This window comes from Camelina sativa, chromosome 2 (assembly GCF_000633955.1).
Source record: "Camelina sativa cultivar DH55 chromosome 2, Cs, whole genome shotgun sequence".
NCBI lineage: Eukaryota > Viridiplantae > Streptophyta > Magnoliopsida > Brassicales > Brassicaceae > Camelina > Camelina sativa.
The window spans coordinates 5,109,114-5,135,406 of record NC_025686.1 but is presented as its reverse complement, the minus strand read 5'-3'; the positions used below and the strand labels follow the sequence as shown (position 1 = coordinate 5,135,406).

Sequence of the window (26,293 nt, the reverse complement as noted above, 5' to 3'; positions counted from 1 at the left end):
GAGGCTCTGGGATGAATCCCTGCAAAAGACCGACAATAAGATTTTGTACTATTTCTTTTCATGGTGAGAGCTAGGGAGATAGAAGGATAAAAGACAATACCCTATAATAACGTTTGACAGATGCATTAGCCATCAATTGACTTTTGATTCGAGCATGACTCACAAGGCTCTCATGTGCTTCTTTGTTGAGTTTGTAACAATTGCTAAACATGAACATAGACTGGATCCTCTCTCCCACATTCAACGGTGTCAATGGATTTGCCAAAGTTTCAAGTGACTCGCACTCATGTGCATCCAGATATTGCAGGTTTTGAGGAAGGGCTGGTATAGATTTGAGGAATTTGCAATACTTTAAATCAAACCATTTCAGATTCTGAAGTTGGTCGAAGCTCTCTGGAAGATTCTCGATGTTGTTTCCGCTTAAGCATAAAGACTGCAGAGAGGATAGACCACCAATATTATCTGGGAGTTTGTAGAGATTGCATCTTGAGAGGTAAAGATCTGTTAACCGAGAGCAGCACAATGTTGGTAGCATGAAGAACATACTAACAAAAACTTGACTGCTTGTTCCACATAGCGAAAATGTCTTGATATTGCTCAAATGCATCATCTTTGGCAGCTCAGTGATGGCTGTATCATCCAGAAGTAAAATCTCCAAAGCCTCCATGTTTTCCTTGATTTCTGGAAAAACCTCTAGTTGTGAGCAGCCTGAAAGTATTAGCTCTCGTAGACAGTTCAACTTATAAAGACCAGAAGAAAGACGCTTCAGCTTTTTGCAGTTCCTCAGATTCAACAAAACAAGTTTTCCTAAGGTTTCAATGGATTCAGGAAGGGTCTTTATAGCAGTGCCATCTAAAAGTAGAACTTCAACGTTTTCTGAGATTTGTGGACATTTCTTTAAGCTGGAGCAGCCACTGAGAATAAGAGTTTGCAGGGATTGATTTTTTATTTCTTTTGGAAGACTCCTAAGGCTTGTGCATTCCCTGAGATTGAGGTAAATAAGCTTTTCCAAACAATTCATCGATGATGGCAACTTTTCCAAACTTTTACATCCTTCCAGATTCAATCTTTCAAGATTTTGAGCATTTGCCAAACCCAAACACCGGCGTAGTTCCAAGGAATGACTGAGGTCGACCCATTTGAGCATTCTAGCATCCTGTGACAGAAGATCCAACCATACGTCAAATCATTGATACAAATCAGCATTCAAGAGTTTAGCTTATGACTGGTGAAACTAGACATGAATATACATACCTTGTCATCACCCCAAATCTCTACTAATTTACTATATGGCAACTTAAGGTCGACTAGGTACTTGGGGTAAAAGTTCTCAGGGAGACTCTGTAGAGGGCATCCATGCCAATGTAGATAAGTAAGTTCATCAGGAAGGAAATCAAACCCATTTCGAGAGTACAGTTTATGATCCACTTCACACCTACGAGAACATCGAGAATCATAAATTTTGATGTATTTGAGATTGTACATCCCGTTGAAGGCTTTGGATCTTAGACGCATTGCTCCTAGATTTGATGTGTCAAGAAAGATCCCTCTTATATTTTTAGAACCCTGTCAATCAAGTGGTAGATATACAATAGTTAGTTCAAAGCGAGATGCTAAAATAACATCAAATTTTAAACTATATAATATCACCAAGAATATGCCACTACGTACCATGTCTTTTGTCAGCTGGTCACATATATCTTCACTATCCCATAGTCTGAGATGCCAATCGCGCTGCGGACGATGTTGTGATATCCACCTATAGTCTCTTATTCCGATTGGTTCTGGTTTTGTACTAATCTCCTTTCCCATCGTCTGCAACATCTCATGCATCTCGATGCGATTATCAACGACAGTAATCAGACATTTGTCAACGAGTTCTTGTATCACGCTAGACACATTCGTTCCACGACTGTACAAAAGGCTTGTCACGTAATCCACCTTCTCTGATCTAAAGAAACATGCAATATCAAGAAAAATATCTTTCTGCTCTTTGCTAAGTTCATCAAAACTAGTTTCAAGAACTTCGTAGATATCTCCATGAGATTTACTTTTGAGTATTTCTAACCTAGCTTCCCAAAACTGTTTATCCATCTTGCAAAGATCAGATCCTAAAACCTTAAGAGCCAAAGGGTGGCCTTTAGCATAATCAAGAACCATATTTGTCAAACCCTGAAACTCTTTTAGAGGCCCAGTACTGTCACCAAACGCATTCGAGCTAAAGAGCTTCAAGGCTTCTCTATCATTCAATCTCGGGAGCACATATTTTCGGCCTTGGATCGTCTCCACCAGTTTACAGTCTCTAGTAGTAATGATGATTCTACTTCCTCCTCGATACCATTTACGGTGCCCCATAAGATCTCTTACTTGTTTCTCATGATTCACATCATCAAGCACAATAAGCAGTTTCTTGCTCTTGAGACGGCTCTCAAATTTCGCATGTGCAGTTTCAGGAGCTCCAATCTCCAGATTTCTTTCGTTTAGCAATGTAGACAAGAGCTTCTCAAGCAAATATTCTAATCCGCTTCGACCTAGGTTTTCACTGATTTTTGAAAGAAAACAGCTACCATCGAACTGACCTCGCAACCGTCCGTACAAGCAATCAGCAAGGGCGCTTTTACCAATACCAGCCATGCCAACAATTCCTATGACGCGAACAGAACCCAACTCATGGCACGATAATAGCTTTTCTAAAGCCTCCACACGTGATTCTATTCCTACCAGGGCATGGTTCCCTACGGGAGCTAAATCACTCAGCTTCTTTAACGTGTCGAAAGCAATTTCATTCAGAAGGTCAGCCTCAGACGTGCTATCAAACATGAAGATGAAGCTTAAGTTAAAACAAATCATAGTGAAACTAAATAGAGCATTAACCCGAGATGTTAAATGCTAACCTAGTATCATTGATAACATAGCCAGAGATGTTGAATGCAGTGGTCAACGCAGCTTTCCACGATGAAATCTCGTCGTCGGTGAATCTCTCGTTTCCCACCAGCATCCTCATCAGATCCGGTTTTTCAATATTGTAGAAGATAGGTATCACCACCTGTTTGTTTATGTCCCTACACTGGAGGATTTTCACAAGCTCTCGGAGGCACCACGTGGAGTTTGTGAAGTTCTTCGAGAAGACAATGATCGCAATCTTGGATTGCTCGATTCGATCGAAAAGCGCGGCGATGTCGTCCCCTCGGCAGAGCTTGTCGTCGATAAAGGAGTCGATTCCCTTTCCAGAAAGCTTATCATGTAGATGGCCTGTGAAGTTTTTTCGTGTGTCGGAACCTCTGAAACTAAGAAACACATCAAACTTTGCAGGAGGAGACTCCATGGGAGAAAAAGCTTAGAATGCAATTTTTTTGTCTAGTTGGGATCCGGAATCAATCTACAGATTACTGTATCCAAGCTCACACACTCTCGGATAAGAGTTTTTTTTTTTTTTTACCGCAAATTGTGTGGTGGAAAATGTTAGTCGGTTGCTAATAGTAATGGCTTCCCAGAAAAAAAGAAAAAGAAATTGAAACTCTGAAGAAGGGAAGAAGAAGCGAAGTAGACGATGAACAGAGATGGATTTTACGAGCTCTCAATTCCAGCTGCTGGCGAGCAATCCAACACCAAGTTCCTGTATATTTTTTTATGTATTTCTCCATGGATCTATATGGATATAGATTTGATGTGTTTTTGTGCGGAAATATGTGTCTGTGGTTTTGTTTTTGGTGTTTGTGGAGGGGGAACTTAGGGTTTTGTGGTCTCTCTGTAGGACGACGCAGAGCGGTACATTTAAGGATGAAGATCAGCGAGTTAACAAGGATGGAGTTCAAATCATCTCTCAATGGGAGCCTGATGTTGTTAGTCTTCTTCCTCTTTTTTTTTTTTTTTTTTTTTTTTTTTTTTTTTTTTTTTTTTTTTTTTTTTTTTTTTTTTTTTTTTTTNGGTACTGATTTTACTGAATTTGGAAATTGCGTTAGGCTTGGTAACTGTGAATAAATATTTTGCTGAGTTTTAGGTTAGGTGGAATGCATGAAATGTAATGTGGTTTGTGGATCTGATCATAGTACAATCTTTTTTTTTTTTTTTAAGTTCATTACTGTATTTTTGGATAGAGAGAATTCAGGGATTTACACATTTTTAAGCTCATGTCTTCTTGATTACTTTTGTTCTTGCAACTGTGTTTTTCAGCTGTCTTCAATTCAGCCAGCTGATGATCAGCTGAGCTTGTTGGATTTGGATGTCGTTAAAGTCATTGGAAAAGGAAGCCGTCGTGTTCAGTTGGTTCAACACAAAAGGACTGGCCAATTTTTTGTCTTGAAGGTACTCATTGGTTCACCATCCTCAGATTCTATGTATATGATGAGCTAATTTGCTCTTCTTTTATGTGTTCTAAGCATAACAAATCTCTTTTAAATCCATTTAAAATAGTTCTGGGGCTTTTTTCTAATGGTATATGCTCCTGTTTTCCTCACTTGCCTTTTCATTATGCACTTTCTATTTTCAACTGAATCTTATTCCTTATTGTTCTCTTGCATGACTCTTATGCTATATAATTAGGTCTTTCAACTAAACATCAATGAAGAAATCCTTAAGGAAATTGCACAAGAGTTGAAGATAACTCAATCGTCACAATGTCCATTTCTTGTTACCTCGTACCAATCATTTAACCACAATGGCGCAATCTCACTAGTTATGGAGTACATGGACGGAGGATCTCTAGAAGACTTTCTCAAATCAGTTAAAGCCATCCCTGAGTCATATCTTTCTGCCATCTTTAGACAAGTAAGCAACACGGAAAATACTAAATACCATACTTTCTTGTATCGGTCGATTGATGTGATTTCTTGAATCTGATAATAGAGGTGACCCAAGGACTGATCTATCTTCATCATGATAGGCATATCATCCACCGTGAGTTGAAACCATCAAATCTGTTGATCAACCACAGTGGAGAAGTCAAAATAACTGACTTTGGTGTGAGTACCGTTATGACAAACACAGCAGGTTTATCAAACACATTTGTGGGGACTTACTATAATATGTCTGTAAGTATCTTGTTTGTCTGTTTAGCATTGACTAGTTTGAAACCCTTCTCAGCGGTTAAAAATTGAGAATCTTAATTTTTCCTTTTTGCAGCCAGAGAGAATTGTTGGAAGCATGTATGGTAATAAAAGTGATATATGGAGCTTGGGATTAGTAGTGCTCGAATGTGCAACAGGAACGTTTCCTTATGCACCTCAAAATCAAAAGAGAAAATGGACCAGTGTTTTCGAGTTGAACGTTTCCTTATGCACCTGGATCAAAAATGAACTATTGTTTTATAATAATCCCTTTTGCAGATTTTGTTTTATCCATTCAAGTATTAAACCATCCTTTGGGTCAAATTTTTTTTTTTCAGGAACATCCTTTTTTGAACAAATACGACTACTCGGGGATCAATCTGGCCTCCTACTTCACAGATGCAGGATCTCCGCTTGCAACACTTGGGAATCTGTGTGGTACGTTCGCCTTAAACTACAGGGAGATATAGTATAAAGAAAACGGGTCAAAATCAACCCAACTATTTGCCAAAAGCTTTTTTATACCTAAACTTCAATACCCTGCAAATAGCAATCTGAACCGTGTTAAAATTCAAATTTGCTACCTGAACTATATGAAATGTTGTCAACTTCAACATCTGCTCGAACAATATTAAGTTGGAGTTTAACAGTGCTGAGTAGCGTCCACGTGGCACTGGGACTAACTAAAACGATTTCGTTTTGGTCATTCTTGGGTGTGTTGTGGTTATTAAGAAATGACCAAAACGAAATCGTTTTAGTCAATCTCAGTCAGGGGCGGACCTAGTAAAAAATATTGGTGGGTGCAGATTGCTCTAAGGTAGAGTCGAACCCTCCCCCTGTGAGCATTTTTAGAGTGAACTCAAACCAGTTTGCCACTTGTCTTATTTAATCTAGTGTAAAACTTTTACATATTTCTATAATTACTGGGGGCAACTGCCACCACCAAGATCAACGTAGGTCCGCCACTGATCTCAGTGCCACATGGACGCCACGAGTTGTCTGACTCAACGCCGTTAAACTCCGACTTCATACTGTTCGAGCAGATGTTGAAATTGAAAATATTTTATATAGTTCAGGTAACAAATTTGAATTTTAACACGGTTCAGGTTGCTATTTGCAGGGTATTGAAGTTTAGGTATGAAAAAGCGTTTGACGAATAGTTGGAGATGATTTTGACGTTTAGTATCACCTTTTGGTTCCTGTTATCATCTGAGATTTCTTGGTTAACTTCCAATTCTAAAAAATGCTCTTATTATATATATATAGATATATTTATTGGATATATCTTAAGATTATAGGTATATAAGCAAATGGGAGTGTTTATTGAAAATTTTCCACTTGGAATTCATATCTTGTGATATTTTTAGATTGGAATCTTTTGGGCAAAAGAAGAATGATTTATATTCAAAGAAAGCTTCTATTTTATCTAACTGTCTAATCATTGGTTTACATGAAGACGTTAACCATGCCGATGATATGAGTTTAGTGGCAAACGTTCGATGTGAGAAACTGAGGGTCCAGTAAGAAAATGTGAGAACTGTTTAGATTGCAGGCAGATAACATACATGGAATACTTTATGTGATTTCGATTTATTAGGTATATCTGCCGCCAACCAATAAACTGTTTTGTTTAAACAGTGGTTCCAGTCATACTGTTTACGCTTTAATTTACTCATCCTAAACGACATCTTCCTTTTTGTTACATTGTTAAAACTGTAGTTACCAATTTACCAATCATACTTGGGCAAAGTATTCCATGTATGTTATCTGACTGCAATCTAAACTGCTTTGTGTGAAGACCATCTAGGAGAAACTTCATGTGAGAAGAAGTTCCAATGTTAGTTTCGTATGTTGAACCGTACAGTTTAGGTTGTACGTAACAGTTTTCGATGATGCAGCTTATGGGATTGACAAGCCACAACCTCCATATGGCGACGATGAGGTTTGGAGGCTGGAGGGAATCCCCAAATATGGGGTTGAAGCATCGCGTTTGGCGGAAGAAGGGATCCATACTGTCCAAGAGCTTCGCCGTTGTATTGCGATGAATCCGGACGCCTTCCACCGGGTAAAAACTATAGACACAATGACTTTGTTTTTGGCTTTTTCTTAAGTGTCGATGGAATAACCTAATTCAACCATAATAGATAAGTAGCCTGGCATGGAAGTGTGCAAGTCTTTTTAGTGTTCCTTAACGACTTCTTCTATTTTGTTGGGATACGTTTTCAGATATTAGGAGCATTGGTGTCCAAGAAAACACTGGACACGATTGTATCCCACGCAATGAGTTGCCATAAGGACGAGAGAAAGTATTATGCATACAAAGTGCAAGCTCAGGGAGCCTTTTTTCTCTTCAATGACTTTTACGAATTAGAAGAAGTTTCATTCGATGGGGTCACTACACTAAACTCCAACGAGTTGACCTTTAAACAAGAGGTCCGTAATCCCTAATTGCCTATGTTTTAGTTTTGCAGTCTCGGAATTTTATCGACATAAGCATTGTTGTCGGCGCGTATTTTCAGGAACTTATTGACAAACTCAAGCTTGACGCTTATGAAAACGTAACTAGATTCACCGAGGTGGATAAACAGATCTTTGAGCATAATCCACGAGATTCCGTAAGTGAGTCCTCTGATAAAAGTAACGTTTTGCCTCCAGACACATCACCTGAGTCTGAGTGTGATGTCTTCATCTCATACAATGAAAAGGACGTAAGCAGCAGTTTCATTAGCCATCTTCGTGCTTCCCTCTGCCAGAAAGGGATTTCAGTTTTTGACAAATTTGATGAAGTTCCAGAATATAGAGTTATGATCGAATTCATAAGAAGCGGTGACGTCTCTTCCAAATACTCAATATTTTTGAANGTTTAGTGGCAAACGTTCGATGTGAGAAACTGAGGGTCCAGTAAGAAAATGTGAGAACTGTTTAGATTGCAGGCAGATAACATACATGGAATACTTTATGTGATTTCGATTTATTAGGTATATCTGCCGCCAACCAATAAACTGTTTTGTTTAAACAGTGGTTCCAGTCATACTGTTTACGCTTTAATTTACTCATCCTAAACGACATCTTCCTTTTTGTTACATTGTTAAAACTGTAGTTACCAATTTACCAATCATACTTGGGCAAAGTATTCCATGTATGTTATCTGACTGCAATCTAAACTGCTTTGTGTGAAGACCATCTAGGAGAAACTTCATGTGAGAAGAAGTTCCAATGTTAGTTTCGTATGTTGAACCGTACAGTTTAGGTTGTACGTAACAGTTTTCGATGATGCAGCTTATGGGATTGACAAGCCACAACCTCCATATGGCGACGATGAGGTTTGGAGGCTGGAGGGAATCCCCAAATATGGGGTTGAAGCATCGCGTTTGGCGGAAGAAGGGATCCATACTGTCCAAGAGCTTCGCCGTTGTATTGCGATGAATCCGGACGCCTTCCACCGGGTAAAAACTATAGACACAATGACTTTGTTTTTGGCTTTTTCTTAAGTGTCGATGGAATAACCTAATTCAACCATAATAGATAAGTAGCCTGGCATGGAAGTGTGCAAGTCTTTTTAGTGTTCCTTAACGACTTCTTCTATTTTGTTGGGATACGTTTTCAGATATTAGGAGCATTGGTGTCCAAGAAAACACTGGACACGATTGTATCCCACGCAATGAGTTGCCATAAGGACGAGAGAAAGTATTATGCATACAAAGTGCAAGCTCAGGGAGCCTTTTTTCTCTTCAATGACTTTTACGAATTAGAAGAAGTTTCATTCGATGGGGTCACTACACTAAACTCCAACGAGTTGACCTTTAAACAAGAGGTCCGTAATCCCTAATTGCCTATGTTTTAGTTTTGCAGTCTCGGAATTTTATCGACATAAGCATTGTTGTCGGCGCGTATTTTCAGGAACTTATTGACAAACTCAAGCTTGACGCTTATGAAAACGTAACTAGATTCACCGAGGTGGATAAACAGATCTTTGAGCATAATCCACGAGATTCCGTAAGTGAGTCCTCTGATAAAAGTAACGTTTTGCCTCCAGACACATCACCTGAGTCTGAGTGTGATGTCTTCATCTCATACAATGAAAAGGACGTAAGCAGCAGTTTCATTAGCCATCTTCGTGCTTCCCTCTGCCAGAAAGGGATTTCAGTTTTTGACAAATTTGATGAAGTTCCAGAATATAGAGTTATGATCGAATTCATAAGAAGCGGTGACGTCTCTTCCAAATACTCAATATTTTTGAATAGAAAGGAACGAGGCGTTTCTCAGATGTGGTACAGACTATCACAATCTTCTATCGGTAACAAGACGAATCTTGAGAGATATTCCCTCCAAAACAAGCGAATGTGGTCAATATGTGATGTTTTAAAGGAAGCGCCTGACTACATATTGACAAAAGAGTACGTAAGCTGGAGTAGTCTTTTTCTGTTCTTTTGTTTATGTTTAAAAGAATCTTTTCTAGTCTACACTCATTTTAGTATTATAACTAACTTCAGTATGATCATTTTTAATTTTTTCTTTCTTGATGTTGACTATCTATGAAATGGTGCAGATCTGAGTCCGAACTTATAGGTGGGATTGTTAGAGATGCTTTGAAGGAATTATGTTCCATTGATAAGGAGAAAATGATTGGGATGGATACGCAGGTTGATGAGATTTTGTCGTTACTATGCATCGAGTCCCCAGGTGTTCGCAAGATAGGTATATGGGGTACGGCTGGTATAGGAAAGACGACCATTGCTGAAAAAGTCTTCCGCAGAATCTCTGTCAAATACAAGACTTGCGTCTTCCTGAAGGACATTCATGAACAAGTAAAAGAAAATGGGCAGGTTACAGTTAGAGAGGAATTTCTGTCTAAACTCTTTGAGGTCGAACCATCTCTTTCTCTAATGTGGAATTCCAACATTACCACATGTTTCTTGAGGAGTAGGCTTCAGTGTAAGAGGGTTCTCGTTATTCTTGACGATGTAAATGATTTTAGGGATCTTGAAACCTTTTCCGGGAATCTAAACTATTTTGGTTCAGGAAGCAGAGTAATCATAACCTCTAGAAATAGAGGCGTGTTCGGGCAAAGTAAAATCGATGATATCTACGAGGTCAAGCCATTAGATACTTCTACGTCTTTGTTACTTCTTGATAGTGGTACATTGGAAAGTGTTATATCAATGTCAACTGCTGATTACAGGAAGCAGTCACTTGAGCTGGTCAAATTTGCTAATGGAAATCCAGAAGTTCTTAAATATTTGAAGAGCAGATCTCACGGGGAATGGGATCAGTTATTACAAGAAGTTCTGAAAACCTCTCCCATTTGCATTCCACGTATATTGAGGAGCTGTTTTGGACTTGTGGAAAACGAGATCAATATATTTTTGGATATTGCCTGTTTCTTTAGAAGGATGGATAAAGATGACGTTGCAATGTTGTTGGATGGTTGTGGTTTCTTCGCACATGTTGGATTTAGAAGCCTTGTTGACAGGTCTCTGTTAACCATATCACACAACTTGGTTGATATGCACAGATTTATCCAGGCAACGGGTCGAGAGATTGTTCGACTGGAGTCACCCGACATGCCAGGAAAACGCTGTAGGTTGTGGAATCCAGAAGACATTATGGATGTATTTTTATATGATAATGTAAGTCATAAATCAGCACAGCTTTAGCCTCTCTAAGTTCATTCTTGCTAATTTCTTTCTAGAAGCTGACTTCTAATCTCTGCTTTTTCAGGGCACTTCAACTATTGAAGGCATTTTCTTGGACATGTCAAAGCAAAAATTTGATGCAAATCCCAATATATTCGAGAAATTGTGCAACCTTAGATTGCTAAAATTTTATTACTCCGAAGTGGTGGAGAACAGCAGAGTATCTTTACTCCAAGGTCTTAAATATTTGCCAAGCAGGCTAAGACTTCTCCACTGGGAATATTATCCTTTAAGCACTTTGCCGCGGAGTTTTAATCCAAGGAATCTTGTGGAGCTTAATTTGCCAAGTAGCTCTGCAAAAAAACTTTGGAAAGGAAAAAAGGTAAGATTCAAGATTCTGTGCTACCAGTTCAATTATATATGTTAAACCCTGAAATGGTTCTGATGTTTATTTATCTCTTTGGCAGAGTCTGGAAAAGCTTAAAAAGATGAGACTTAGCTACTCCTACCAGTTAATTAAACTCCCTAGACTTTCAAGTGCGGCAAATCTTGAGCTTCTTGATCTTGAAGGTTGTAGCAGCTTGTTGAGCATTAGCCAGTCCGTTTCTTATCTCAAAAAGCTTGTTTTTCTGAATCTAAAGAACTGCTCAAAGCTGCAGAGTATTCCATCTACTGTTGATTTAGAAGATCTTGAGGTTCTTAATCTTTCTGGCTGCTCAATGTTAGAGAATTTTCCGGAGATCTCACCTAATGTTAAAGAACTGTACATGGGTGGTACTTTGATACAAGAAATACCTTCATCAGTTAAGAACCTAGTATTGCTTGAGAAACTGGACCTGGAAAACAGTGAACATCTCAAGAATCTTCCAAGCAGCATCTGCAAGTTAAAGCATCTTGAAACATTGAATCTATCAGGCTGCATAAGCCTGGAGAGGTTTCCAGACTTGTCAAGAAGGATGAAATGCTTACGGTTTCTGGATTTAAGCAGGACAGCCATTAAAGAGCTACACTCCTCCATATCGTATATGACTGCTCTTGAAGAACTGAGATTTGTAGGCTGCAGGAACCTCGTAAGATTGCCTGATACCGCGTGGAGCCTAAGATTTAAGGTTGAGTTTCGCCAGATTGACACAGAGAAGTTTTCAAAACTATGGAATAGATTTGGATGGCTCAAGAAAGTGCAGATATCTTAGTTTTCCTACTTCTACTCTTTGGAACGGATGCACCTAAGAGTGTTATGAATTTCTTCAATGTAAAGTTAGAGAATTTGCAAGACATGCGCTTAGGCGTGAAATGTGAGAAGCACCAAATTTGAATCTGCGTAGTCTGATATTCATTAATTGCATTTTGGAATGATGCTCTTCTAAAGCTTTATTTTGTTTATATGTGTTTTTTACGTGAGTGATGATTTTAGCTTAAGAGGAATTTCATGTAATTCTCCTTTTTTCTTTTTACACTCATCTGTTTTCTTACAAGAAAAAAATTTGCAGAGCTGAATAAACAATATTTTACTGATAGAATACCAATAAAAGAACTGATATTTTATCACGCCAAGATCTTCTCCTCCTTTGTTCTTTTACAATTTGGGGTTTCATCACAACCACCAAACTGGCACTGTCCTCTCTTGGGTCTAACATCATCAAGATCGTATGAACAACTTGGTTCGGTCTTCAAAATCGGCTGAACCAGATTTGTCTTCTTCAGCAACATACAATCATCATCTTCATGAACATACACTAAACTCATCCCACATTTTATAACTTCACAAGCTTCTATCTTCTTCCTTGTTTCATCATCCGTCACATAGAATTCGAACGAAGCCTTTGTGTAGCAACAATTGTTACCCTCTCCATGGAGATTCTTGACGTGGAAGCAACTGTTGTATCCCATGAAAACGTGGTCAGAAGTGAGCTTTCTTGGTTCGTGGCTAAGTGAACCACACGGTTCGTTCCAGCCTGCGAGAGTGAAATCAAAACTTGTGAAGGAACCGTCTTGGTTCTCGAATTTGCCACAACACTTTACCGAGAAACGTTTAGCACTGTCTTCATAGTCCTTGAATGAGACAACTACAGATAACGCAAGCCCAACAAAGTTAGTGTCACACCAGTGTGGAGGCAATGGGATTTCTAGTGAACGTCCAAGTCTTTGGTAGCAGAACCAGCTAGGTATTTCTGTCGCTGCATAACAGATTCCCACCAACGGCTCTGGAATGAAACCCTGCAAAAGACAGACAATAAACTTTCTTTCTATTTTTGATGGCGAAAGAGAGAGAGAGGGAAGGATAAAAAGAGAATACCCGATAATAGCGTTTTGCAGAAGCATTAGCCATCAACTGACTTTTGATTCGAGCATGACCCATGAGACTCTCTTGTGCGTCTTGGTTCAGTTTGTAACAGTTGCTAAAGATGAACATAGAATGGATCCTCTCTCCAACAGTCAAAGAGGTCAATGGATTAACCAAAGTTTCAAGTGACTCGCATTCATGTGCATCCAGATACTGCAGGTTGTGTGGGAGTACTGGTAGAGACTTGAGCATTTTGCAAAACTTAAGATCAAACCATTTCAGATTGTGAAGTTGGTTGAAGCTTTCTGGAAGATTCTCGATGTTGTTTCCGCTTAAGCATAAAGACTGCAATGAGGATAGACCACCTATATTACCTGGGAGTTTGTACAGACTGCATCTTGAGAGGTAAAGATCTGTTAACCGAGAGCAGCCCGATGTAGGTGGCATGAAGAACATACTAACAGAAACTTGAGTGCTTGTTCCACATAGTGAAAATGTCTTGATATTGCTCAAATGCATCATCTTTGGCATCTCAGTGATGGCTGTATCATCAAGAAGTAAAATCTCCAAAGATTCCATGTCTTCCTTAATTTCCGGAAATACCACTAGTTGTGAGCAACCTGAGAGTATTAGCTCTTGAAGACGTTTCAGCTTATAAAGATCAGAAGAAAGATGCTTTAGCTTTTTGCAGTTTTTCAGATTCAGCAAGGCAAGCTTTCTCAAGCTTTCAACGGATTCGGGAAGGCTCTTTATAGCAGTGCCATCTAAAAGTAGAACTTCAACATTTTCCGATATCAATGGGAATTTCTTTAAGCTGGAGCAGCCACTGAGAATAAGAGTTTGCAAGGATTGTGTTTTGATTCCTTTTGGAAGACATCTAAGGCTTGTGCAATCCCTGAGATTCAAGTATATAAGCTTCTCCAAACAATTCATTGACGATGGCAACTTTTTCAAACCTGTACATCCTTCCAGATTCAACCTTTGAAGATTCTGAGCACTAGCCAAACCCAAACACTGACGTAAATTCAGGGAGTGACTAAGGTCGACCCACTTGAGATTTCCAGCATCCTGTGAAAAAACAAATCCAGCCACAAGTCAGCTTTTGATGCAAATCAGCATTTACTTTAGCCTATGACTGATCAAACTACACACAAAAATATACCTTTTCATCATCCCAAATTTCTTCTAATTGGCTATGTGGCAATTTAAGATCTACAAGGTTCTTCGGGTCAAAGTCAAATGGAAAACTCTGTAGCGGGTAACCATGCCAATGTAGATATGTAAGCTCACTAGGAAGGAAATCAAGCCCCTTTCGCAAGTGCAGTTTAATTTCTGCTTCACATCCACGAGAACAATGAGAATCATAAATTTTCAAGTATTTGAGATTGCACATCCCTTTGAAAGCTTTGGCACTTAGACGCATGGCTCTTAGTTTTGATGTGTCTAGAAAAATCCCTCTTATCTTGTCAGTTCCCTATCAATCAAGTGGTAGATGTATTAATTCAAAGTAAGATGCTAATGTATAATACCAAACTGAAAATAATATCAACGAGGATACGTCATTACCAGGCCTTTGGTTAGCAAGTCACAAATATCTTCACTGTCCCATAGTCTGATATGCCACTGACACTGGTTACCATGTCGTGATAGCCACCTAAAGTCTCTTATTCCAATTGTTTCTGCTTTTAAACTAATCTCTTTCCCCATCGTCTGCAACATGTCATGCATCTCGATGCGATTACCAGAAAGAGTAATCAGACATTTGTCAACAAGATCCTTAATCACGCCAGACACATCCACACAATGACTGGTGAGAAGGCTTGTCACGTAATCCACATTCTCTGATCTAAAGAAACATGCAATATCCAGAAATATATTCTTCTGCTCAACGCTAAGCTCCTCATAGCTTGTTTCCAAAACTTCATAAATATCTCCATGTGATCTACTCTTCAGTCTATCCAATTTAGCTTCCCAATACAAATTATCCCTCTCGCAAAGATCAGATCCTAATACCTTGAGAGCCAAAGGGTGACCTTTAGCGTAATCTAGAACCATATTTGTCAAACACTCAAACCCTTTCGAAGGGCAAGAGTCATTAAACGCATTCAAGCTAAAGAGCTTCAAGGCTTCTCTATCATTCAATTTCGGGAGCACATATTTGCGGCCTTTGATCGTCTCCACCAGTTTACAGTCTCTAGTAGTAATGATAATTCTACTTCCTCCTTGATACCATTTGCAGTGTCCCATAAGATACTTGATCTGCTTTTCATCATTCACATCATCAAGCACAATAAGCAGCCTTTTGCTCTTAAGCCGGCGCTCAAACCTCTCATGTGCATTTCCAGGAGCTCCAATCTCCAAATCTCTATCATTTAACACAGTGGAAAACAGTTTCTGCAGCAAAGATTCTAACCCGCTTCTACCTGAATTTTCGCGTATGTTCGTAAGAAAGCAGCTACCGTCGAAGTGACCACGCATACGTCCATACAAACAATCTGCAAGAGTCGTTTTCCCAATCCCAACCATTCCAACAATGCCTATTACATGAACAGAATCCAAATCCTCCCATGACAACAGCTTTTCAAGATTCTTTAGACGAGACTCTACCCCCACGAGACCTTCGTTCCCACTCGGAGCCAAATCATTCAGCTTCTTGAATGTGTCAACGGCTATCTCATCCACAAGTTTGGCCTCAGACGTGCTAAACAACATAAACCACAATTACATAAACTTCAAAAACATCTCTAAGAAAAATAAAAGGCAGAGGAAACAGAGTGATAAGTTAGTTACCTAATCTCCTTGACAACATAACCGGAAATGTTGGATGCTGAGGCAAGAGCAGCTTTCCACGACGAGATCTCTTCAGGCGTAACTCCGGGAAAAGTCAATTCCGGTAACTTAAACGGCACAGCGAAACTCTTCTTCTGCTTCTCGACGTCGGATTTGTCAACTTTGTAGAAGATCGGTACAACAAGCTGCTGGTTTCTGTTTCTGCAATCGAGGATCTTCACTAGCTCACGGAGGCACCACGCGGAGTTCGCGTAATTCGCGGATAAGACGATGATCGCGATCTTGGATCTCTCAATTCTATCGAAAAGCGCGGTGATATCGTCGCCTCGACGGAGCCTGTCGTCGATAAAGGAATCGATTCCTCTTAAGCGGAGAGCTTTTTGGAGATGGCCGGTGAAGTTGTTGCGAGTGTCGAAGCCTCTGAAACTGAGAAACACATCGAACTCTGCTGAAGAGGAAGAAGAAGAAGGAGGAGGAGATGGTTCCATCGGAGAACAAAAAGCTCTGATGCAATTTTTCCAGTTCAAGTCAACGGTAAGCAAACAAAGAGCTTTGTGGTTTTCTCTGATAAAAACAATTCTTTTTTTGGAGAAAAAAAAAATCTAGAAGTCAACAAATAGATCTGTGAGTTAACAGTAACTTTTTAAATATTCTCTTCTCCAGTTTTTTGTTTGATAATTTTGGGGATCGATGTCGGAGAAGGAAGAGTCTACCGGAGCGGCCGACGGAACTAGTGATTATTATCAGAGAGTTGGAAGTTCCGGTGAAAGGAATAATAGTAGCTCAAGTAGTGATGTTGACGCGAGATTCAAGCGAAACAGCTCCACCGGTTTGATGGTTTCCCAATCGCCGTCGGTGTCCACCGTATCATCCCCTTGGTTAGTTTCGGTGATGATTGGGATGTGAATTTGCAGGCTGATTTGAATTTTCATGCTTTGGAGATAAATATATGTTTTCTTTTTGGTGATGCAGTATTGGAAGGCTAACAACAGGTGCTTTAGCCTATCTGGAATCTGTCAAGGAAAAGTTTCAAGACGATAAAGAGAGATATGAGACTTTCCTTGAAGTCATGAAGGACTATGATGATCAGAGCCGGTAAATGCTCTCTTCTTCTTCTCTCTTCCATTTTTATTTGGTCTTTTTATTTATTCTCACAGTAGGAAATGTTATTTTTGTTTGTGTGTTTCATTGTTGTTTCCTAGAGATGACACCAATGGCATCATAGCAAGAGTAAAAGATTTGTTCAAGGACCATGACGACTTGCTTTTGGGGTTTAATATCTTCTTGCCTAGGTGGTACCAAATAACTCTTCCGCCCAAGGATGAGACTCCTGTTGAGTTTCTTGACAAGTTCGAGGTATGTGTCTACTAATGTAGTAAACCCGATACCTATTTCGTCATGTTCCACACATGTGTGCTCGGATTTGTTTTCACTTGATTTAACCCAAATGTAACATTTTGCAGGGAACATATGGAATGACATATCAGCAAGTTGTAGCTCAAGCAGTTCAAGGAATTCAAGCCCATGTCAATATGCAACCTCAAAGCGAGTATCCTCCTTCCTCAGCGTTTCAATCATTTCCATCGGGTCAACCTCAGATCCTTACCCCAGCTCCAGATTCTTCAGTACTAGCTCACAGTAGTACCTCAGGTATAACTAGCATCGAGCCTCTAAATCGAGTTGATGATGGCTATTACTGGCGGAAGTATGGGCAAAAGAGTGCTAAAGGCGAAATGTTTCCTCGAAGCTATTACAAGTGCACACATCCAGGATGCCTTGTCAAGAAGAAGGTTGAGAGATCTGTTGATGGACAAGTAACGCAAAGCGTCTACAAAGGTGCTCACAATCACGAACCTCCTAAGCAAGGAAAAAGAGGTAGCACCACAAATCTAAGTGGGAGTTCGATACATAACAATCGCAGGAGTTCTGGATTGGCAGCATCACAGTTCAGCTCCAATAAGCAACAGGAAACAGCAAGTGACAGTGAAGAAGTCAATAGTGGAGATACTGCTGAAGATGAGCCTGAAACCAAGAGAAGGTAAAGTTATAAACTTTGTTGATGATTAATAATCCATTTTTTTTTTCTTTATTTTTGGGTTTTTGAGTGGATAGATCAATGTGCAGAATTAAAGAAGTTGAGGATTGGGAACCAGCTGCTGCTACTTCACATAGAACCGTGAGAGAGCCTGTATTTACTGTCCAAACGTTGAGTGAAGTTGATCTTATAGATGATGGATTTAGGTGGCGCAAATATGGACAGAAAGTTCTCAAAGGGAGTCCTTATCCGAGGTTGCTATTACACTCTTTGAATGGTGGAACTCGTCGAGCAGTATAGCTTTATGTCTCCAAAAATTCTTGTTAATATTCTCTTTTTTTGGCCCGTAGGAGTTATTATAAGTGCACGAAAATGGGATGTGGAATGAGGAAACATGTAGAGAGAGCAGCAACAGATCCAAAAGTTGTAGTGACAACATATGAAGGAAAACATAACCATGACCCTCCAGCAGCTAGATCAAGAAGCCATGATAGTGTCATCGCAGAGAATAGTGCGAACTTTGTAAGTTTTCCACCAACGTCCTCGAAGAATCTGCAAGACGCTGAATTAAGCATTGGCTTCCCAAGGTCTCAGAGCTTGTTTGTAGATGAAGCATTAACTGATTTCAGTGATTTCTTTGGGCCTCCAAGCACTTCTGTTACATTTTCCGCCTCTAAAGACTATGATGTCGTAATCAGATACGGAAGAGGAGATATAAGCAACGATGATTTCATTAGCCATCTTCGTGCTTCCCTCTGCAGGAGAGGGATTTCTGTCTATGAAGAACTTAATGAAGGGGATGCAATTCCACAATGTTGGGTTTTGATCATACTATTAACAAGCACATATGTCCCTTCGAACCTCTTACACATTCTTGAACGCCAACATACAGATAATCTAGTGATATATCCGATCTTTTATAGACTATCACCAAATGATTTTGTCTGTAACAGCAAGAATTATGACATATTTTTTTTTCAAGACGAGCCAAAAAGGTGGCAGGCTGCGTTGAAGGAAATAGCTCAGATGCCTGGCTACACATTGACAGATAAGTACGTGGTCCCTGGGTTCTAAATATAGAACTGGATGAATTTTTATTTGGCAAAATAAGGCTATAGAACTTAAATATACTATCTTCTCTTTCGTCTGATGTTTGTCTTGTCTACTTTATTCTTAAAATCTCGCAGGTCTGAATCTAATCTTATAGATGAGATTGTAAGAGATACTTTAAAGGTGCTATGTTATGGTGATAAGGTGAACATGGTTGAGAGGGATATGCAGGTAGAGGAGATTTTGTCACTTATGTGCATTGAGTCTCTAGATGTTCGCAGCATAGGTATATGGGGTACGGTTGGTATAGGAAAAACAACCATTGCTGAAGAGATCTTTCGTAGAATCTCTGTCCAATATGAGACTTCTGTCTTCCTTAAGGACCTTCACAAACAAGTTGAAGTAAAAGGTCATGATGCTGTGAGAGAGGATTTTTTGTCTAAAGTTTTAGAGATAGAACCTCATATTATTCGAATATCCGACATTAAAACAAGTTTCTTGAGGAGTCGGCTTCAGCGTAAAAGGGTCTTTGTTATTCTCGATGATGTGAATGATTACAAAGATGTTGAAACCTTTCTTGGGAAGCTTAACTTTTTTGGTCCAGGAAGCAGACTTATCATGACCTCCAGAAATAGACGTGTTTTCGTACTGTGTAAAGTGGATCATGTCTATGAGGTCAAGCCATTAGATATTCCTAAATCTCTACTACTTCTCAATCATGGGATATCTCAGATTGTTTTGTCACCTGAGGTTTACAAGACAATGTCACTTGAGCTGGTCAAATTTTCGAATGGAAATCCGCAGGTTCTTCAGTTCTTGAGCAGTATTGATGGAGAATGGAATAGGTTATCACAAGAAGTTCAGAATATATCTCCCATTCACATTCCAGGTATATATGAAAGAAGTTGTTGTGGGCTTGATGACAACGAGAGGAATATATTTTTGGACATTGCATGTTTCTTTAATAGGATGGATAAAGACAATGTCGCAATGTTGTTGGATGGCTGTGGTTTCTCCGCACATGTCGGATTTAAAGGCCTTGTTGACAAATCACTGTTAACAATATCACAACACAACTTGGTGGACATGCTCAGTTTTATCCAGGCAACTGGTCGAGAAATGGTTCGCCAAGAATCAGTTGACAGGCCAGGAGACCGCAGCAGGTTGTGGAATGCAGAAGATATCAGGGATGTATTCATAAATGACACTGTAAGTCAAAGTCATCTTAGTCCCTCTATTATGTAGTTTTGTAAGTATGTTCCGGCTAAATTATGGCTGAATTTGTTTTTTTTTCTCTCTTTGTTTTCAGGGCACATCAGCTATTGAGGGCATTTTCCTAGACATGTCGAATCTTACATTTGATGCAATTCCCAATGTGTTCGAGAAGATGTGTAACCTTAGACTGTTGAAATTGTATTGCTCCAAGGTGGAAGAGAAGCATGAAGTATATTTCCCTCAAGGTCTTGAATATTTGCCAAGCAAGCTAAGGCTTCTCCATTGGGAACATTATCCTTTAAGCTCCTTGCCGAAGAGTTTTAATCCAGAGAACCTTGTAGAGCTTAACTTGTCAAGTAGTTGTACAAAGAAACTTTGGAAAGGAAAAAAGGCAAGATTCAAGATTATGTACTACCAATTTAGTCAAAATATAGTAACCCATTAAGTGTTGCTGATTTTTTTTTCTCTCTTTTGCAGAGTCTGGAAAAGCTTAAAAGGATGACACTTAGCTACTCCTACCAGTTAACTAAAATCCCAAGACTTTCAAGTGCGCCAAATCTTGAGCTGCTTGATCTTGAAGGCTGCAACAGCTTGTTGAGCATTAGCCAGTCCATCTCTTATCTCACGAAGCTTGTTTTTCTGAATCTAAAAGACTGCTCGAAGCTGGAGAGTATTCCATCTATGCTTAGTTTAGAATCTCTCGAGGTTCTTAATCTTTCTGGCTGCATAAAGCTAGAAAATTTCCCGGAGATTTCACCAAATGTGAGAGAACTGTACATGGGTGGAACTATGATACAAGAAATCCCGTCATCCATTAAGAACCTGGCATTGCTTGAAAAACTGGACCTGGAAAACAGCAGACATCTCAAGAATCTTCCAACAAGCATCTGCAAGTTGAAGCATCTTAAAACTCTAAATCTGTCAGGCTGCACAAGCCTGGAGCGATTTCCAGACTTGTCGAGAAGGATGAAATGCTTAAGGTTTTTGGATTTAAGCAGGACAGCTATTAAAGAACTACCCTCCTCCATATCATATCTGACTGCTCTTGAAGAGCTGCGATTCGTAGACTCCAGGAACCTCATAAAATTCCCAATTTTTACCAATCCCAAAGCCAGTTTTACAGAGTTGATGCCTTCCGAGTCGAATAAGGAAGTAGTTGTTGGTAGTACGATAGAGAATAGGCGTGGCATTAAGGGGGTTAGACCACCAGTACTTAATCCCCCTATTCTTCGAGGATCATCTTGGGATTTCCTAACGCATTTCGCTCCAAGTGGTGAAGAGGAAGCCATGGAAGAGAAAGTGAAAGCGGAAGAGACGGGAGCTATGTTTATCCAGTCGAGGGATACAGAGGGATGCTCATTCACTACAAACAAGGGTGACTCCTCAATGACAGTATCCAACACGTCGTCTGTTTACGCCTCCGAAGGATCTATCATCACCTCTTGGCAGAAGGGTCAACTTCTGGGACAAGGATCATTGGGCTCCGTGTATGAAGGCATTTCAGGGTAAGTCTTACTTGTTGCTAATGTTTGATAAACTTAAAAGTCAGATACTTAATTCACAAATGCTGCGCAAAGTGATACTAACAAAGCGAGTTTTCCTTTATGCCTTTGCCTAGTACTGACCATGATGCTTTTTGATGGATGTTTACGTTCAATGTAGAGATGGGGACTTCTTTGCTGTCAAGGAAGTTTCACTATCACTACTTGATCAGGGAAGTCGGACACAAGAATGCATTCAACAACTCGAGGGGGTGAGATATACCTGCTGTCCTGGTCTACTACCGGCATCAAATTTTAATATATGTAACATTGTGTCCTTGATCTGTTAGAAACAGTTTGCTAATCCTTCTTACTTTTTCCACATTTTTCATTTTATAAATAGGGGATTGCACTACTTAGTCAGCTTCAGCATCAGAATATAGTGCGATATCGTGGCACAGCTAAGGTATGATTTCTGGCTTTCCTGTTTTTCAGTTGCAGCTGACTCATAAAATATAAACGCATTTTGCTGTTTGCAGGACAAGTGGAATTTTTACATCTTTCTTGAACTAGTAACCCAAGGATCCCTTCAAAAACTCTACCAAAGATACCAGCTTAAGGACTCTGTAGTCTCCTTGTACACAAGACAGATTCTTGATGGTTTGAATTATCTCCACGATAGAGGTGTTATACACAGGTTAGACTAGTAACCTCTCTTTTCATAGCTGTCGTTCATGTCTTTACCAAGCCTTTGATTTCCTGTATTTTCTCGGTCGCTTACATTTCTAATTTGATGATACAAAGGGACATCAAATGTGCAAATGTATTGGTGGACGCTAATGGAGCAGTTAAACTTGCAGATTTTGGATTGGCTAAGGTTCTTTTTCCAATAATCAATGTTTAATCGTATTTGCTCTGAAGTAATAACCTGGTACATCGCTTATTCCCCTTACTTAGTACCTGTGACATTTTGTTATTTAGGTAATCGACATTAAGTCCCACAAGGGAACTCTATTGTGGATGGCTCCAGAGGTAATTATATATTTTAAACTTCTTCCCACTGTTTTGATTGTAAATAAAATGAAAGACATACATATCATAAAAGAAATGTTGAATCGTTGAACTGTTACTCAAATATGTTCCCTCATATATACTGATGTAGGCTTGATAAGCTCGATAACCCCCGCTTATAATTTCTTCAGGTCTTTGACTAATCTGGAACTAGTTTTAACTGTTATTTATCTTAGTTTATAACTGAAATTATGTAAGTAGTAATCATACGTAAATGACATGTATATTTATTTCACTTTCATTGTACGTTAGGCTTACTTGTACAATTGTTTCTAAGTAACATAATAACTTCATCAGGTTCTTAACCCGACGCATAGTGATGGCTACGGAAGTCCAGCTGATATATGGAGCCTTGGGTGCACTGTGCTTGAAATGTTGACTGGTCAGGTTCCCTACTCCGATTTTGAAACTGTAAGTCTTTCAAGATTTTCAAACGTTCTTTATATAAGTAGGGAAATCCCATAAAAATCACCAACTGCTATTTCTGAAAATATACACGAACATTTTGTAAATTTGTACTTCTGTTAAAAAAACATGGACAATGCATTTGGTTCAGTCTCAACAAGTGACTTTTTTTTTTCCACCTGCAGTTAGTAGATATATGTTGACATAGTGGGAATTTGGACGTTTATCTTATTATTTATGGGATTTGAAACTAGAAGTTAAAGACAGTATTTGTTCAAACGCGCAGTTTTGTGCTATGTATAAGATCGCAACGGGTACGCTTCCAGAACTACCTGATACTCTATCGTTAGACGCTCGACATTTCATACTCAAGTGTCTCAAAGTGAAACCGGAAGAGCGGCCAACTGCAGCTGAGCTGTTGAACCATCCATTTGTGAGAAGGCCCTTACCATCCTCGGGCTCTGGATCGGGCTTGGGATAAGCATCTCCGGTTCTCCGTCGATGAGGCTAATTTTTGCAGGTTGCCGTCTATATATAGGTGAACCTTTTGTTTTTGTTTTCGTGAGTATATTAGAGTCAAAAACTGTATCTTCTAACATTGATGTCCTAATTGTATGAGCAGGTGTAGACCAGATTGGTTGTGAGAGATAATACCCCATAAAAATTATTGGGAAGACTCAGAGATATGATTCTTAGACACAGGCGGTTGAGTTGCGTAGCAAGAGCTAAACTGCCTGGAGACATATCTTCAGGTTGTTTCTGTCTCATTCGTTGGTTACTTTTGTAAGCTGTGTGTTGGGCTGGGAATTAAGGTGTCAGACCTTGGGGTTTTGGGTGTATAGGTTTGTTTTAGGTTTTGTAATTTTGTTAAATTATAGTGTATGTTTGTATCCCATATCATGTAATGTAATGTACTGTAATTATACAGTAGTTGGTTCTTGTATAGTTCCTGCATGTGTTGTAACTCTGTAAACATCTCGTGTCCTGATCGGTATAAACTTCTATTTGCTGCTCCAATCAGTTATTCAAAAAGTATATATGGTATCAAAGACTCAAAACAGTTTCTTGTTCAAAGCCACTTTCATTGAAGTCTCTGACTAATGCTTTGCATATATCTGAGTTAAACATATGCTTTCTTTTTTAATATTTTTCTAATATGCATATATGATATATCTTATCAAACAAACACACATACTTCGTATAATTCCATACTTCATAGTTCATACTAATATGACCATATGCTTTCATCATTTGCAAATAAAAGAAAACATTGTTTGTGTGAATTTGTTTCTCATATTTCATTTTTTTTTGTTTGGGCAACAATTTCCCAAAAACATTTCTCATATATCATTGTTCTTTTATCCTTTGTCTTTTGTTGCTTCGTTTGCAGGAAGCTAACAAAGTTTTGATCATCTCTTTTTGGCTACCACAATACACATCAATTAGCATTAATAAAGTAAAAAACATTTCTCTTAAACTTTAATCTTAAAAGTAAGCGTAAAAATTCAGAAATCTATATAATAATAACAATATGAATAAATGCCAATAACAGTTGCGATTTTTCGTTGTACCTTTTCATAAAATATTTTATATTTTATTTTTTTACAGAAAATTATAACGTTTGCGTCTCTCTAAAAAGTTGCATCTGTTAAATGTAAAGTTGTGTCTCTTACAAACAGTTGTGTCTATTCAAATGTTCACATCTTAAAAAAACTATATATAAATGACTTCTCATTATTGTATTCAAATTTTCTTTTTATTTGTATTAGTTAAAAGAAAATTTGTTAGAAATGAAGTCTCATCACTCTGAGAAATTTATTGAGTTGGATATATTTTATGAATCGTTGTAATATTTCATATATTCAATCTCTAAGTATACATGTTCATAAATTATTAATTTTAATATATTAAAATATATATTTTAGCCGTTTAACTGAACCATTACCACTTTGGTATATTTAATATTTAAGATCACACCACTTGGATAAACTCTTCATAAATTATTATTTATTAGTTATAAATAACTAAAATATATTTAAAAGAATTGTTGCAACCTTTTAATTATACTACAACAAATCATTGTTCGTTGAAACAAATTTTTCGTTTTATGTTGAATCTAAATAATTTTATTATTAATATCTAATATCCAACGTTATTCTATAATCTAACTAAAATTTTAGAAATGATTATAGCAATATAGAAATTTAATAAAGCTTAAAATAGAATTTATAGTTGCGTCCATTTATATTAACTTTCGTTAAAAACTATTTTCATATATAAGATTTATTTTATTTTGTTTTTTAAAGTTGTGCATTTTAATTTTAATTTTTCTTTGATACAGTTTCACTCATTATTAAATATATTTTTAATTATAATTATTTAATAGAAAATTACATTTACTTACTACAACCATTAGTTTAATATTCTCAGTTAGGATCACTTTGTCATAACAATTTTTTTAATTGTAGTTCTTTACCATTAATTCTTCATAAGATATCTTATATATTTATAATACTTCAAACAATGTTTTTTTGCAAAGTTGCCTCTATTCTAAATAACTTTTTTTTGTTATAAGTTTTCATCTTTTGTGTTTTTAGTAACATGTTATATTTAATATTTATGTATTCAAACTATTATATTACATTCAAATGTTTTCATAATGTATAATTTTAAATTTTAAATTTATTTATTTTTTTCTAAAATATTTTCCCCGTGACATCGCGGGTTCAGAGACCTAGTATAGATAAAGTTATACCAAAAAAAATCCGTTTGATAGGATTTTCTGTTTCTGTTTCATTTCTCTTATAGTTATACCAAATCCTATTCAGAAGTTTGTAAATCCTATTCAGCCTTAACAACCACATCAACTATTTTTGACATTAAACTACCACCAACATCTCCAATATATATATATATATTGTTATGATATTGTAACAATTGCCGACGTTTAAACGTTTACGATCGTTATTGAGATAAGTGATATCTATCAAATTGGTTTATCATGTTGTATATAAGATTCACCGTTATAGTTTTAATAATTAATCTGTATCATATACGATGTGTATGTTTAATCATCGTTTCACGAGGATTTATGTGTATTGCTTTATTATTTATTGTTTCATGGTTTGGTTTAATATCTATTTGGTCCACTCTTTAATTTGATTTTGAGAACACACAATAAAAAGAGACAAATATAGTCCAAAGGCATAGAAACCGAATGCATATTTATTATTTTAATGTTTAGTAAATCATTGGCATTCTTTTTTTTTTTTTTTTTTTAA

The 26,293-nt window shown here is 38.0% G+C and overlaps 2 protein-coding genes and 1 pseudogene across 2 annotated transcripts in view; 1 reads left to right on the top strand and 2 right to left on the bottom strand.

The window, feature by feature from the left end:
• Nucleotides 1-3,436, bottom strand: part of LOC104748586 (disease resistance protein LAZ5-like) — a 3,751-nt gene extending 315 nt beyond the window's left edge. The window contains exons 1-5 of the mRNA XM_010470204.2: nucleotides 2,895-3,436; nucleotides 1,672-2,809; nucleotides 1,255-1,566; nucleotides 101-1,156; nucleotides 6-19 (exon numbers count right to left, since the gene is read on the bottom strand). Of these exons, the coding sequence (XP_010468506.1) occupies nucleotides 6-19; nucleotides 101-1,156; nucleotides 1,255-1,566; nucleotides 1,672-2,809; nucleotides 2,895-3,325 (2,951 nt within the window). The 5' untranslated portion in view covers nucleotides 3,326-3,436. The remainder of the gene's footprint in view (nucleotides 1-5; nucleotides 20-100; nucleotides 1,157-1,254; nucleotides 1,567-1,671; nucleotides 2,810-2,894) is intronic.
• Nucleotides 3,451-24,036, top strand: LOC104717937 (annotated as a pseudogene).
• On the bottom strand, nucleotides 11,901-16,633 carry LOC104717926 (disease resistance protein RPS4-like). Its single transcript, XM_010435572.2, has 5 exons — nucleotides 15,756-16,633; nucleotides 14,532-15,666; nucleotides 14,128-14,439; nucleotides 12,978-14,033; nucleotides 11,901-12,898 (listed from the first exon to the last, which is right to left on the bottom strand). The coding sequence occupies exons 1-5, from the start codon at nucleotides 16,241-16,243 to the stop codon at nucleotides 12,227-12,229; spliced, it is 3,663 nt and encodes a 1,220-aa protein (XP_010433874.1). The 5' UTR covers nucleotides 16,244-16,633; the 3' UTR covers nucleotides 11,901-12,226.

Coding starts and splice junctions, on each gene's coding strand:
- LOC104717926 (XM_010435572.2), bottom strand. CDS start 16,243: ATGGAACCATCTCCTCCTCCTTCTTCTTCTTCCTCTTCAGCAGAGTTC. Junction 14,034..14,127: donor AAATTTGGGATGATGAAAAG/GTATATTTTTGT, acceptor GTTTTTTCACAG/GATGCTGGAAATCTCAAGTG. Junction 12,899..12,977: donor CTGCAAAACGCTATTATCGG/GTATTCTCTTTT, acceptor TGTCTTTTGCAG/GGTTTCATTCCAGAGCCGTT.